The 16,559-nt window shown below is 40.6% G+C and overlaps 1 protein-coding gene across 2 annotated transcripts in view; it reads left to right on the plus strand.

The window, feature by feature from the left end:
- Positions 1-12,985: 12,985 nt before the first annotated feature.
- GATB (glutamyl-tRNA amidotransferase subunit B) overlaps positions 12,986-16,559 on the plus strand; it is a 142,499-nt gene continuing 138,925 nt past the window's right edge. For both annotated transcript variants that reach the window (XM_074229138.1, XM_074229139.1), the window contains exon 1: positions 12,986-13,166. In XM_074229138.1, coding sequence (XP_074085239.1) covers positions 13,018-13,166 — 149 coding nt within the window. In that variant the 5' untranslated portion in view covers positions 12,986-13,017. The remainder of the gene's footprint in view (positions 13,167-16,559) is intronic.

A 16,559-nucleotide genomic window follows, 5' to 3' on the forward strand; every position in this document is an offset into this window, starting at 1 on the left:
AAAACCCATAAAATGCACACAGGCATGCACACACACATACTCCAATCAGTTTTTTCCTTATGCACCTACACTGTAGTGTAAAGAATAAAGTCACTTATTGTCAACTAGGTTTAGTTTGTGCCATTAATTTTGAGTAAGATGAAGTTAGTTTAGAATTTGCTGACTCCCACAGGCAGCTGGATATCTGAATTCTAAATTCATAGATGAAATGAAGAATGATGGATCACCTGGGCCTTCTATTAAAAACATTCTTCCTAGACAGTGCTACTCGTAATGGACACTTCAAAAAGCCTTCCCTGGCAAATGTCTTTCTTAAATTAAAGCTCAAAAAGTCTATGATTTCATCATTGTGGGGAACTACTGGCATTCAAATTCTGTCTACCAATACTCAGCCATCAATGGCTATGAAAGCCCCCTAAGGGGTTGCCTGAGGACCAGAGAGGTTTCCTTCCTTGCTTAGTCAGAGGTGAAAATTGAACCTGTTTCTTCCTGAATCTAAGAAAAACACTGTCTATTTTTGCCATGCTGTCTTTTTTTCTTTTACTAGCTTTAAAGTTATTTGTAACATATGTATTATGTGTATAAAATACAGAACTGAGAAGCCGTCTCCTAGAAAACCTTGTTTTCATATGAAACAAAAGTCTTCTACATGGTTTGTGTTCACTACAATAAAAAATTCTGCATCTCCACAGTGACAGAAGTCACCTTTTTGGCAGGACCAAAATAGATCTCAGCTAGAGCTGTCTGTCAGTGAAAGTTCTGACAGTCCACGGATGGATTTGGCTGGCGGGAGAGAGCTAACAAACCTGTTCCTATTGAAGAAGGCGTGAAAGCACCTGACTTACTAAGGACAAACAGGAGGGATAGGGAAACATTCCCATACTAGGAAAACAATGTGCTCACACTACCAGATCCAACAGAAGGAGGCCAAGGGATTATTTATAGAAAAGAAGGAAAAGACCATGGAAAGTCAGGTAGATGTCACCCCAAGAGTCATTAGGAGGGCTCTGGAATTCTGAGAGAATACTGATTGGCTAGAAGGGGCACTGCCCTGGGAGGTAGCCATCTCTGGGTAAAAATCAAGTACATAGTCTTCCATGCACAGGATTCTCTCACCCTCTAGTGGCAGGGGGCTTTATCTGGCTTGAATAGATGTATCCCTGAGTCATGGTCTCTTTCATGAAAAGGAGATTCTACTGGCTCACCATCAGAATACTGTCTTTCCCCTATCCTACAGACCAGCCATTCTTATTCTGTGGCTTGGTCATGCTTGGGGATGCTTTGGAGACCCAATCTCCTCCCCACAATTTGAATGATTATCATATTTGGGAGGTCATAGAGTGTCTTGGTTATGCTAATGGAACATGAATATGCAAGACATCTTGAGTGTGGAGAGAACAATGCTGATATGCATGTATTCTTATTTTCTCTACAGTCCTAACAGGACCAGGATATTCTCTGGAGGGTCCCAGGCCCAAGCCCAATCACCTAGAACCTTAGGAAGATGGAGAAAAGATCAGCTTAATGATAGTAGTATGATGGAACAGGGAAAACAACAAGGAACATATAAGTTCTGATTAAGAAATATTCTTAAGATCGTCCTATACAAGATATAACAGAAACCATGCAGAGAGGAGTTTGGTATAGGATCTCAATTTTCACTCATACCTTATCTATCTCAGGGACATTTCTGTTTCTCCACATTTTAAAGTTAAAAAAAAAAGCTTTACTCAGACTTTCCCAAAAGGTATCACAAAGTTTATTTCCCTAAAGATCTTCCCTCCCTCCATCCCCACTTCTAATTACCCCTTCCCTTGTAAGAAAGAAAAAAACAACAGGTAAGCAAAATCAAAGCTGTGATCTTGACTGACAACATACACAATATTCCCCACCAATAGTCCCTCACCTCTCCCAAAAAGGGGAAAAGTTGCATTTCCTCATTCTTTATCTGGGTAAAAACCAGTTGCCTCTGACTGTAGGTGGGTGAAGCAGATAGGTGACACAGAGACAATAAGCTGGCACATGAGGTCTGGAATCAGGAAGACCCGAGATGAAATCAGATCTCAGATATTTACTAGCTATACCAGGTTTAACCTCTGCTTGCCTCAGTCTCCTCAAATAATAATAATGCCTACCTCCCAGGAATGCTATGATGCTCAAATGAGATAACATTTGTAAATAGGTTAGTAGTGCCAGACACATAGTAGATATCAATTGAGGCTTGTTTCCCTCCTTCTTATTGTAATTACACTAAGTTCTGGCTTCCTTCGCTTTTCATGTGCCTCTACCACTAGTCCATTCCCCTGAAAATATGGCTCACCCTCAGGAGGGAGGCAGCATAGGATAGAGAACAGAGGAACTGTTCATCATTAAGATCTGGGTTGCATTCTCCCTAATTCTGAATCTATCCTCCAAGTCACTTAACACCTCCCTAAAGTTCAGATTGAGGGAATTGGCCTCTAAAGAAACACCTTCATGAGTTGTGGCATGAGGATTTGGCCAAACAGTAATGATGATAAGGCATTGTGGGGTGTGATTTTTTAAAAAATCTTCATTAAAGACTTAGTATGTGAAAGGACAATATGATTCTACTATGGGAAGAAAAATATTTTTAAATGATAACCTTAGTCCTATTTCCTAGCTTGAACTTTCCAACTCCCTGTCTACCTGCCTTTGCCTGCTGATTTCCTAGACCTGACTGTTCTCCATCCTCATTTCTACTTCTTGGGACCAACTGATCCCCTTCAAATCTCAGTGCAGAGGCTACTTCCTATGAGATGTCTTTACTGATCCCTCCCCACCCCATTGACCCCCCAAGTCCCAAGTTCACTGATTTTGTCCATTATATATTTATTCCTCTGTGAACTTATTATCTTTCCCTCCCTTTGAGTACAACTTAAAATCCTTGAAGGCAGGACCAGGGTTTTGTTTTGTTTTTTTTGTCTTTGTATTCCTAAGGCCTATCATTTTATGGGCGCTCCCATGTCAGTAGGTTTCAGAGCTGTGACTAGAACACAGGTCTTTTTGGATTTGATGCCAACTTCCCTCTACACCAGGGTTGCCTCTCAGCACACACTAGATAACTTATAAATCTTGCTAGACTATTGAAATGGACCTTAAGAATAATAACAGTGGAAAATTAAATAAACATGCCCCCTTGGATACTGTGGGATTCTTAAACTGTTTAATTTAGTAAATCTATATAAGTGCTCATGCAAATTCCACTTTGAGCCTGTAGCTATGAAGTCAGTCTCTACTTCATCACTTCAAGGTTCTCTAGTATAATGTAAAAGATGATGTAATGTAAAAAAAAAAAAAAAACAAAACAGATGTTTGTGCCAGAAGTGCCCAGAAATGACTAAATGACTTTGTTAGGCATAGAATTTAGAGAATTAAATTCTTATCAAGAATTTTTGACATGGGCATGCTATTTTAACTAGGTTCTCTGTATGCTTTACAATGAAACAAGCGTGGAACCATGGTAAAATAAGACCTATGTGAAAGAATGCCTCCAATAAAATAAGTTTGAATAAATAACTGTGAGATTAGATCAAAAGTTCCACATTGATAATTAAGACACAGATTATGAATCAGAAGCCAACCACTATTAAAAACCTTGTGATGTGTAAGTTTCAAAAGCTCTAATATCTTTGAAATATACTGAGTCCTCTATTACCTAAAAAGAAAAATTTGGGGGTATTCACAGGACTATATGTCATTTATTATACATCCCCTTTGCAATCTTCCTTTCTTATGGTTACTAAGTTATTTGAGAATACTTATACTTTTTCCATTACATTTCATCTTCCATGCCTACTTTTCTCTTAAGGAATTATCCTCTTTCTGCGCAAAAACATCATTATTTAAGAAAGCTCTTATAACAGAAAAAAAGGGGAGGAATTCATCATCAAAATTAACAACCATTCAAAACTTATGTTACCATGTTAATCCAAACTCCTTTATTTGGTCCGAATCACTGAACCAATCATGACAAAGATATGTTGGGTACCTCTCATATGCCCAGCATTGGTTGGAGCTAAGAGGATGACAGAAATACTGTATAAGTCATGGCCCTCATGAAGTTTATAACTTAGTTGGAATTCATATATACATGCAGACATGTATGTAGACATGCACATGGACATGCATGCATGCAGGACCATGACCTCAAGAAGATGATATTATGACTTGAAAGTGAATTGGGTTTAAGTGAGGTAGCACTGCACACTTTCTCCTCTGGAGAGTGGCAAGATAAAGATTGGGAGGACAGGAGATGGTCCCAGATATAGTGGGAAACCTTAGCTCTTTTAGGCTAAGGTCTTTCCCAGGTCTCAGTTTTGTCTGAGGCAATCCTTATTCAGTAATTAAAGCTAGGTGAGGAAAGAGGCAAAGAATGACCTCTTTTATCTAATCCAAAAAAAAAAATCAATCTGGAAGGATTTCTGACCAAAACAAAAACAATTGCTGTTTATACTCACTCTGAGCCATTAGAGTCCATTAACTAATTTATGAGAGCTAGAGTGATCTGAGTTTAGGACATGGTCTTTAAGAAAGAAATTTAGTCTGTACAGCCCAGTATATCTTTCAAGTTTTGTTGATCAAAATTTATATTCCTTTGGGGAGAGTAATCCCAGTTAAAGGTATGATTCCTTATGTGGACAAAGGGAAAGAATGGAAGGGAGGGAGGAAAGGAGAAAAAGAGGGAAGGAAGGAAGGAAGGAAGGAAGGAAGGAAGGAAGGAAGGAAGGAAGGAAGGAAGGAAGGAAGGAAGGAAGAAAGAAAGAAAGAAAGAAAGAAAGAAAGAAAGAAAGAAAGAAAGAAAGAAAGAAAGAAAAGGAAGAAAGAAAGAAAGAAAGAAAAGGAAGAAAGAAAGAAAGAAAGAAAGAAAGAAAGAAAGAAAGAAAGAAAGAAAGAAAGAAAGAAAGAAAGAAAGAAAAGGAAGGAATGAAGGAGCTAGCCGTATTGCCCAAGTGAAACTGGTCAGTTGGATCCCCCCAGTGGGGCAGCTGGTACTACTCATAGATTGTTGTTTGTTCTTCTTTCTTGAAGAGGATCATAACATCAGGAAGGTAAAAATATATTATATAAGAGAATCTGAGAAGATAGAGCTCACAAAAAATGTGAGAAGATAACTTCTTGAATGAGGTAGTACCTGAACTGAACCTTGAAGTTACTGATTCAATGAAGCAGAGGGGAAGAGGAAAGATCTTGAGGACTTAGGGAACTGTAAGTGCAAAGACATGGAGAAGATGCTATGTTGAGCTTGGGAATCAGCTAATAATCCAATCTGACTAGAATAAAGAGTGTACAAAGGGAAATAATGTGAAGAAACAAGACCATTAAACAAAGCAACAATAAGCCATTCCTGAATTTTAGTGTTATAATTGAATAACATTATAAATAATGTAGAATTCCAGAAGTCTCTTGGAAAAGTTGGGAGACTAAGCCCCTGAAGGATATGTAGGACCTAGATAAGTAGAAGGGTGACGTGCCCAATATGACCAAAGGCATGAAGGTGTGTTTGTGGGAAAGCTGAGGAGATTAACTTTATTGCATAGAGGAGTGTGTTTGGAAGTAGAGTGGGAGATAAGACTAGCTGGGCAGGTTGGGACCAGGTTCTGGAGGACTTTGCCAGTAAGGAGAGATTTGATATGTTTAGAAATCAAGGTACATCAAAGGTTTTTACACAGATGATTGGTATGATAAAAAGAATTCTTACATAACTCTAGTGGTAGAGATTTTCAAAACATGAAAGACCTTGGGTATACTTTAGGGAATTTTTTTACTTCTTGGGTTCTTAGGTCTCACTGAGAAAATCTTCAAACATTCAATCTGACACCACCCAGTATATTAACACAAAATCCCCTTTCCAAGTTCACAATTCACAAGATTAAAGATCTAAGATTTAGACCTGCAAGGGACTTTAAGAAATCATTTGGTCCAGGAATTCTTAACATGGGTCCAGGAACTTGTTTTAAAAAACTTTGAAAACTACATTTCAATATAACTGATTTTCTTTATAATCCTATTAATTTTATTTTATTCATTTAAAAAAATCATTCTGAAGTATTCATTGACTTCTACAAAGGGGTCCATAACACAAACCCTTATTTTGTCTAATTTTTTAATTTGAGACTGGGTCTCTCTATCTTACAACCATTTTTGATCCCATTCCTGATGATTGCCACAGAAACTTTGGTTGGCTCCATTTCCAATCTCAGCTGGGACAACTCCACTTGAGTATCCTGGTGCACATAATTCTCTCTTTCTCAAGGTTTGCCATATTGGTGACAATCTTTGTGTAGTCACTCAATTAGCCCTATTACAGCTCAAGAACTCTCAAGCTCAAGCATTCTACCAGCCTCAGTCTTGTAGCTCAACCCCACCTCATTTTAAAGATAAGGAATCTGGAGATAGAAATCTGGAGGTAGAAAGAGGTAAAACCAGACCATTTGACCCCAAATTAAGTATTCTGTAGCTCACCACCAAGGAACATGCTCTTTACAATCTGAATAAATGTCTAGTCCTTACTTTCCCCAATCCCAGGTTTTCTCCCTTCTCACAAATCATTTGGGAAGTTGCCCTAAGATGTTTTGCTATGGTGGAATGGGGAAACTATTGCCCCCAGTAGGTATCTCCAGGTGTTGATCCCTGTCTGCAGTTCCACATTGTTCCCATCACCTGGCATTGTTCTCTCCTTCTTGATGTCATAAACCCTTTTGCGTTTATCCTGACTTCTACCTTAGCATCCTTCCTGGAAGTCTTCCTAAGTGGATAAATTCACCAAGTCTAGTGAGAGATATAATTTCCCCTGAAGTTCAAAAACTGCCCCAAGCTACATATAATCTTGCCCCAAGAAGCAAGGTTGCCATTTTTCTCATTCTCCAAGATAATATGGTCATCAGCTTCATGTTTGGACATGACTATAAATCTTGATCTTTTCATTTTCCTCTTATGAGGGAAATACTCTCCAGTTCATCAGAAACCTAAAATTACTACAAATGCTCCCCAATCTGTTCTCTTAAACAACTGAGTTAAATTTTTCATATCATATAAGCCTAATTCCTAATGATTACATGCCCCATCTAAGGTGGAAAGAAGTTGAGCTTCTTCCAATTCGCAGGCACACATGCCCTCAGACAAACATTGTTCCATCTAGGAGAGGAAAGAAGAAGCTCTGAGCACTCCATTTACTTGTTTCATTATTTCCAAAGAACCAGAGAAGCAACCTGACATGACAAACAGTGCTGAACTTGGAGTCAGGCAAGATCTCCATTCTTACCATGACTCAGACACTGACTGTGTGACTATGGACCTGTCACTTAATTACTCTGAGTTTCAGTTTACTCATCTCTAAAATAGGAACAATGACAGTTAATCTAACTAACCCAAACGGATATAAAGAAAGTATATTGGAAACCTTAAAATGCTATACAAATAATTCTCATTGTTTCCTTGGAGTAAAATGGAAGAAAAATGTCACCAGAGCAAGGGATGTCCCTCAATTATGAAAAGGATGAAAAAAAAAGATGATATGTGACTGTAATTTAATATTATTATGCTATAAGAAATAATGGGGGCGGCTAGGTGGCATAGTGGATAAGGCACCGGCCCTGGAGTCAGGAGTACCTGGGTTCAAATCCAGTCTCGGACACTTAATAACTACCTAGCTGTGTGGCCTTGGGCAAGCCACTTAACCCCGTTTGCCTTGCCAAAAACCTAAAAAAAAAAAAAGAAATAATGAAAAATTTCAGAGAAACCTGGCAATACTTATATGAACTAATGCAGAATGAAATGAGTAGAAATGGGAGAATAAATCTATACAATAAAAATATTGTAAAAACTAATAATTTTGAAAGAAAAGAATCTGATGTATACAACAATCAGCTATGATTCCAGAGGATTTGTGATGAAGAAACCTACTCCCTAAAGGAGAAATGATGGCTGCAAATGAACTTAGAAAATTACATATCAGTTTCATTTATGTTGTACTGTATATTATTTATTTTGTTAAGGATTTCCCAGTTACATTTTTAAACTAGTTGGGCTACACTCAGCTTCTGATATTAACACTTCTGATATTAACTACTGCCAGTTTGATCTTCCTTAGACATTGCTTCTTCCATTAAGGTCCTACTACTAAGTGGGTTCTCAAAGAGTATGTCAGAATAAAAATACAAGTAATTTCTATCAAACTGGAAAGGCTTCAACCTTATGTCTGTCATCCAAGGACCAGAATAAGTAGCTCCAAAAGGCAAATCCCTACAAGACTGCCCACCTTGAAATTGGCTTTTCAACTCAGATCCCCTGATGAGTAATTTTGATCATAGTTATTCATGAAAACTCTCAACTAAAGCATGGGGCTTTAACTACCTGCAGCATCACTGCAGCAGTGTAGGACTATTTCCCCTACCCTTCAAGCTCCAAGACAAAAAAGAACTAGCCCTGGGCTTGGAGTCAGGGAGAGTTCATTTCCAATCCTTCCTCAGCTATTAGAAAGCAGAAGGGGCTTCCACATCAATGAAATCATTGATATTAGTAATAACTCACATTTACAGAGCACTTGAAGCTTACAAAGAGCTGTATAAGGAACCCAAACAAGGAAAGTAGCTTTCCTGACTCCAAATATAGTGCTCTTTATGCAGCACCATGCAAGATTTCCAGCTTAGGTGACTGTGACTGCAGCCACTGTATGAAGTGTTCCATATGGATATGGTCATACAAGAGGCAGAGAAAAAGAGCCACAAGATATGGGTTGCAGCCAAGCTCTAACTTAACTTTAGTCTCTTCCCTTGCTGGGTCTGTTTCTTTATATATTGTTGAAGAGGTACATTAGATCATAGTATGAAAATCCCATATACTCTAATGTTTAATGATTCCACAATAAATGATTTTAAACTTCTTGGGGGAGAGTGGGGAGGAAGGATTGTTTTTAATCTTATTTATTCTAACATGGAAAAGCAGCTGCTGGGCCCAGGGGCACTGTCCACTATTCTTCTCCTTATGGAGTCCCTATATTTTGGATCTACACACATTTGAGTCCTGACCTTTGAGGAAAAATAAGGCTCCCTTTTTTCACACTCCTTAGAGCATTAAACTCCAACTCCATTCCCTTTGTACCCACCCCACACACAAATTTTCCTTAGAATTTAGGTTATAGTTCACATCAAAAGCTTCTCCAAAAGGGTGGGTTAAAAAGGTATGCGATATAGAATATGAATCAAATATGACAGAGTAATTTATTCCCTATTATACACAAAAGGAATGCTAAACAAAGACCAGCCACAAGCACACATCTGACAAAAATAAACAAAATGGGACTCACTCAGCAACTTAACCTAAGACTATTGTTAGAACACACTGAGAGACTGATAACTTAAACCATCAGAACATAAAGCAGTTTGCAGTACTACTGATGACATTTTACAATTTAGCTCTTCAGTGTCTAAACAATTCCCGGTCCAGGTCTGCTGGTGAAAGAGCCAAGTCTTTTCTTGCTTGTAGTCATCCTATCCAATGAAGCAACTTGCTTTAACACCAGTCAGCTTTACTCATTGGACCCAGGATTTCTGGTTCTCTCAAGTTCAGAAAATCACCTCCAAATCCATACAAATACATCTCAGGAAAGATAATCATTCACCTAAAAATCAGGAAAAACAAACACAAAAAAATGGAAAAGGCAACAGGGATGCAGGTACAAGCTAGTCTAGTCAATTCCCTTTGCATGATACCATGAGGTTGGGGTAGAGAAAGGCCAACCTTGCCCATCATTGGATTGTCTTAGGGTAAGGTGATGATTCCTAGGGTGTTGAAGGAAAGACAGAGTATTCAAAAAGTTATCACTTCCTTTAAATATTGCAGCTCAGGACTGTTCCCTTCTCCTTCCCAAAGTTAAAGAATTTATAAGTTCAAATCTTCCCTCAGCTACTTATTGCCTATGTTTTACATAACCTTTTCCAAGCTCAGTTTTCTTATTTATAAAATGAGTTTCATTCACTCTAGATCTATGGTTCTATAACCTCTCTGAGCAGGGGTTCTTAACCTTTTTAGTTTCTTGGACGCTTTCAGTCACCTGGTGTTGGGCAAAGGACTAGAGACCCCTTCTCATAAGGTCATAATAATGTTTCTAAGAGCACCAAATAAAACACATAAGATTACATGGGAAACCAATTACATTATAATACACTTCTCATCAAACATTTAAGATTTAGTTACTCTGATCAAGACAATGATCCAAGACAATTCCAAAGGACCTATGCTGAAAAATGGTAATCACCTTCAAAGAGAACTGACGAACTCTGGGTACAGATTAAAGCATGGGTTTTTTTCATTTTATTTTTCATCTGTGTCTATGTTTTTCTTTTGCAACATGCCTAATATGGAAATATGCATTGCATAGCTTCACATGTATCATATTGTTTGCCTTCTCAAGAGGTGGAGCGAGGGCCAGAGGTAAGGAGAAAAGGTGAAACCCAAAATTTAAAAAAAATGAATTATTAAAAAATTTTAAATGTCATTGGGAAATGTTTAACAAAATAAATAACATATTTTAAAATACAATTGTCAAAATATGTGTATTTTTTTAAGACGAGTTCTTAGATCCTGGGTTAAGAATTCCAGATTTATGGTTTACCCTGTCATACTAAAATGACAAATGGGTCTAGTTCTTTATCATCTATTTAAATAAATGCTGACTAGGTTAGTTGTGCTTTTTTAAAATTTTTTTGGCAAAGCAATGGGGTTAAGTGCCTTGCCCAAAGCCACACAGCTAGGTGATTATTAAGTGTCTGAGGCCGGATTTGAACTCAGGTACTCCTGACCCCAGGACCGGTGCTCTATCCACTGAGCAACCTAGCCGCCTCTAGATTAGTTTTGATTGAAAAATCTATACTAGTCTCACAATGCTCCCCATCCTTGCAGCAGAAAAACATATTCAGCTTGAACTTTGGTAAGCTGCCCTTCCTTTGCCAGTCTTGTTTCACTCAGGGCTGCTATTTGGATGCAATGTCTGCTGAGTTCTTTGCAACAAGAGCTGTTTATCTTCCACGTACTGATAATGAGTGGAATCGTCTTTGTAAATTTTTTTACCTTGTGTGTGTATGTGTGTGTGTGTGTGTGTGTGTGTGTGTGTGTGTGTGTGTGTGTGTGTTGAGTGGAAAACTGCCACAGTAAGCAAACCAGGTTGAGTGAAACAGCTCGTTTCCAGGGTACCTTTTCTAGCCCCTTCCTCCTGCTAGTACATGAGCAATGTGTGTTTTTTAAAAAGACTGCTCACATGTCTAGGGGATTGCCAAATTCCATTACTACTTCAATCTGGTAAGAAGATGATGAGTCTCCAAATCTGCCATCACTTGCCTGTCACCACAGGACTCAGGTAGGTTAAAAAATGGCCAAATAGTATGGGTGGGGGGCGGCTAGGTGGTGCAGTGGATAGAGCACCGGTCCTGGGGTCAGGAGTACCTGAGTTCAAATCCGGCCTCAGACACTTAATAATCACCTAGCTGTGTGGCCTTGGGCAAGCCACTTTGTCTTGCAAAAAAAAAAACCCTAAAAAAAATAGTATGGGTGATTTTGACTTGGGCATAAATTGGATTTAAGCAAGGCAGAGTTGTGAGAAGTCTTCAGTCTCACTCTCTCTCTTCCAGTCATAAAAGTCCAGTGGCAAGACATAAATCATGATAACTGGAGATGGCTCAGGATGCAGCGGATAATCTTGCCATCTCTGATGTCTAACCAAGCTGTAAGTACTCCACAGAACTTGCTTCAGCCATCCTCGCCACAGTCAGAACAAATTATTCTCATCCGCCCATTTTGCCAGAAGTCTTTCAGTCTTGAGATAGTCATCTCCCCTAACTCACCAAGGGGGTGTGAGACTCCTCAATTACTCTCAACGTGGTTAAAACATGAAACGGTGGCCACGGCAAGTAACATAGCTTACTAGTGAGCACCAAAAGTGAAGAGAGTAGCCCTGAGAAAGGCTCAGCAGCTCTCACACCAAAGGTACTTCCTACACTATGTTCTTTTGCCAGTTTTGGCCTAACAACGGATACTGAGAAATTGGAGGTTCTTCACTATTGGAAAAAATGGAACCATTGCACGGATAGAACCTATTGATTACAGCAAATGGAGAAATTTTGAATGCTGTGCATAAGCCGACTTACCTTGGCAGTCTACTTTCCAGGACTGTACACATAGATGATGAGATTGACTGCACACACGTCCAGGGCTGGCTCTGTGTTTGGGAGCGCCCCAAGGACATGTGGGTGAGGAGAGGTATCATGACTGCCCACCCGCCTAGGGTCACTGTGTTGGCCTCATTGCATGCCAGTGACATCTATGGAGACCCAATGGCTTGCTTTTGAATTGTCTTAGGAAGAGTCTGATGATGTAATGATGGGGAAGATGGGGCGCCAGACACCCGGGTCCTCGAACGGCAAAGCATTCAAACTCTGCAGTGGAGCCCCAATCTGCCGGGCTGGCAGGCAGCAGGGGGCAAATGCCAAACACCCCTAAAGGCTATTTTACGGAGAAGCACACCCAGAAGGTGAGAAGGGCCCCCCGGGTCTCCGGGCCTGAGCTGGGGGTCATGGGGAGCCAAGGGCTGGGCCCCCGATCCTGGCTCCAAAGGCTCAGGGACTCCTCGCCCTCCCCCGGGGGCCCGAGGAGCCACAGGTGGGCAGGCTGGGGCCGCGCGCCAACACGGTGACGTCACTCGGGGCCGCCAGCGATTCCGGTCCATAGCGTCTGTGGAGACTCGGCACAGTGGCGGGGACAAAGTTAGGCTCTCGGGCCGGCTGGAATCGGAGTGAATTCAACAGAATTTGAGTCAAAGTTTGATTTCCATCAGCCTAGTCTTGGGGGCCTCCCTCCCACCTTCTTCCTCCGCCGCCGCCCCCACGGCCCGACGGGAATGGTAGTTCCCCCTCCGGAGCCTCGGCCCCTGCCTCCAAGCTTCCGGAACTACGTTTCCCAGGGAGCCCCGCGGCTGCGGTCAGCTGACTCGCGCTCGGAGGCGCGATGGCGGCGCCCATGCTGCGGTGCGCCCGCGCTGGGCGAGCTTGGTCCCAGGGCCGGTGCCCTCGTCGCACCACAGCGCTTTTCGCCCAGCCCGGGCCGGGCCGCGTGAGAGGGCAGCGCTCCGCAGCGGCACAGGAGCCGAGACCCGGGTACAAAAGCCGCGCTCCTGACACGCCGGGGCCGGGGGAGGAGGAAGGGCTGCTGCTGGGGGGCCGCCGCCGCCTCGACCCCCGGGGCACCCCCAGAGGCCACTTCCTGGGGTCTCGAGACCCAAGCGGGAATCCCAGCGGGTTCCAGACGCGGGCCCCGAGGGGCCTGGGCGCCGGGATGGGAAGGGGGCGGGGGCAGTTTTGCTTCTCTTAACCCTTTAGCAACCGCCTGGGAAGAGTGGGGGTCCAGGGACACCGAAACAGCTGGAAGGGACCTTCTCGGAGGGTCGCGAGGCTCTTCCTGTGGATGGGGAAACTGAGGACCCGCTATGTCCCCCATCAGGGGGAGAGCACCAGCCCCGAGCCTGTGGACTTAGACTGGAGCTGGAAGAAATTTAGGAATAAATCTGATTCCCCCCGACCCAGAGGTGCTGCCAGAGGGATACAGTGGACAAGGGCGCCGAGCCTGCAGATGCGCCTCTGCCTCAGTTTCCTCATCTGTCAAGTGAGGGAGTTGTCACAGAGATAGTCTTTGAATACAAATTTTGAGTTTCCCTCTGAAAGGGGACTTTTGTATCCCTAGTATTAGAGCCTAGTGTCTTGTACAATTTTGGGGGTACCATACCTGGTCACCCCCCCAATACATATATATTTATATATATATTATATATATATATATATATATATATATAATATATATATGTATGTATGTATATATTGTGGGGGCTTCACTCACCTCAAGGCGTGTGCAGATAACAAGCAGAGCCAGGGGCCTTCCATTGCAAGCACACACTACAAGGTGATAGATCTTTCAAAATCACATCATTGACTGGTAGGACACAGAGATTACCAGGCATCTACACTGGTGCTGCAGAAGAGAGAACTCGGTCTTCGGCCTCAAGCAGCTCACAGGCTTTGGGGGAGATGTAGATCGATAATCATTGAATAACAAGCATTACCAGTTTAACGTAAATTTATCCACTGAATGAATACGACTGAAAATTATTCTATAGGACTTCAGAGCAGAGAAGCATTTGGATTTTTTGTTTTATGAGTTGAATTGTGATTGTTCTTGGAACCTTTGTGATCCTGGGTAAGTCATTTTATCCTCTCTGAGCCAAAGCTGCTTCTTCTATAAAATGAGAAGATTAGATTAGACCAGAAAGGTGCCAAAAGTCAAGAAATCTTTAAATGATCTGAAGATAATGATACCTAATGTAAGCTGAGTAATGTCCCAAATACAAATGTCATTTTTCACATTTACATAGATGTTCTTAAAATTATTAAAATACAAATACATTTTAAAGCACTTAAATTTACTTTTTTCCCCTTATCATGTATCTTTTCAATAGATATCAACAGTATAACTATTGTCATATGTTTTAGTATTTAAAAAATTGAGGGAGGGGATCTCAATCTTGAAAAAAAAATTAAGAACTTCTATATTAGATCATAGAAGGAAAGATTTATGACTGAAAGTAATCTGGGAGATAGGTGTTCTGTTCCAACCACCTCTTTATTCAGATTAGGTCACTTAGGCCCAAGCATATTGTCTTGCCTAAAGTGATCCAGGTACTAAATTGCAAAGCCAGGAATAGTGTTCTGACTTCAAACCCAACATTTGTTCTATTGTTCCATACTAGATCCCCTAAGTTTCTCTTCTGACTGTATATTCAGTGACCATCTGAAGTCTCCCTGAAAAGATAGTCCTTGACTGCAAATTTTGAGCATGAGTTTCCTGTGAAAGTATCCCTAGTATTAGCATAGTGCTTCGTACAATTTTGGAGGAACCAGACCTGTGATTTCATTGCTAGAGGGAACTCGAAAGTGGGGAAAGTTCCATTACCCAGGCAGATTTATTACAGCCTTAAAGGTTTTCCTGACAAAGTGAGAGATTACATTACTTACCCTAGCTCATTGAAGACAGGAACTATTTCTTGTTTCATCTTTATCTTTCTATGGTTCACTAAAACAGTGAGATATATTAAGAGTTTGTTGAACTGAATTCATTATCTTATTTGTCCTCTTGGATTCACAAGATTGGTGTCTTTTGCTCTTTAGTAGACTGTGATCCTGATTAAATAACTTAATCACTCTTGCAAAGTAGAAATTAGAATGACTTCTTTGCCTCCATCACCAGGTTGTTTTGAGGATCAAATGACATAGATGCTTTTCTGAACTATTAAAGTTGTTAAATTTCTACCTGAGCTTTCCAAATGCAGGAACTGAATCAGCATGTTCCTGGGAAGATAGAATTAGATGCAGACTTTCAGATTCTGTTCTTTCCTTTAATGATAGTAACTCATTGGAAGTGAAAAGTACATTTGCTTTTCTCCAGGGTGATGAAATTGTTCAAAAGACAAGGAGAATGTTAAAGTGAACATGGAATTTTCTGACCAGTCAATTGTAATTTCTCATACCTATTGGCTGTGCAGCTCAATCTAAAAATAGAGTTTAACAAATTTGAACTTGTAGGATCATGAGATAGAACTGGAAGCAACCTCACAGATCTTCTGGTTCAGTTCTTTCATTTTGTAGATGATCAGACTGGCCAGAGAGATAAAGCAAGTAACCTAGAATCCCAAAAGTACATATGAATTAATTATATTCAGAGATTTAGATAATTCACTAAGATGCATTTTAAAAAGACTAGAAAGTCCCTGACAGTACTGAGAGATTTTATAAGATGACACACTGGAACTTCTCCAGGATGCCTCTGATTCCAAGTTGATGTATATTGGGTGAGAGATAAAAGTGTCCCAGATAAGGAACGTTGTTAGGATGTTTAAATTTTGATACCAATCAGGTTTGAAAGGATAACCCTGAGAACATCTAATTAGATTTTGGCAAAAGAAAAAAATATTTCAGTTGTAAAAGATCCAATTCTGTGTGTCAGAGCAGCCAGCCTGGCATATTGGAGTCTGGTCTTGGAGTTAAGAAGATTAGATCCTGGCTTTGCCACTTAACCTGTGACCCTGAGCAAATCAGGTAACCTCTGTGCACTGATCTACTAGGATGAACGATAAGCAGAGGTCATTCCTGCAGAGAACCCACATCTATGAAATCATCATTCCTATATTCTGTGGGGACCTTGATTTCAGTAAAGTGTTGTTCATTCCATTCCATTTAGCAAGGTATATTTATAAGACTTATAAAGGTGCATCTATAAGACAATCAAGAATTACCTTTCTTTTTATGAGAACTAGCACAATTTTTAATTATTCCTGTATTACTAGGATCTTGTTTGTTATGTTAGTTCTAAATATTATTCCCTAGGTCCACCTTCCTCAGTCTACAAGTGATTAGTTGACAGTATGCAGTTAATTTAGAAAATGCTACTTTATCCCCGACTGAGGAGTCAGCCAGGCAGTTGGCATCTATGATCCATTTCTG

Source organism: Macrotis lagotis, chromosome 3, assembly GCF_037893015.1.
Source record: "Macrotis lagotis isolate mMagLag1 chromosome 3, bilby.v1.9.chrom.fasta, whole genome shotgun sequence".
Taxonomy (NCBI): domain Eukaryota; kingdom Metazoa; phylum Chordata; class Mammalia; order Peramelemorphia; family Peramelidae; genus Macrotis; species Macrotis lagotis.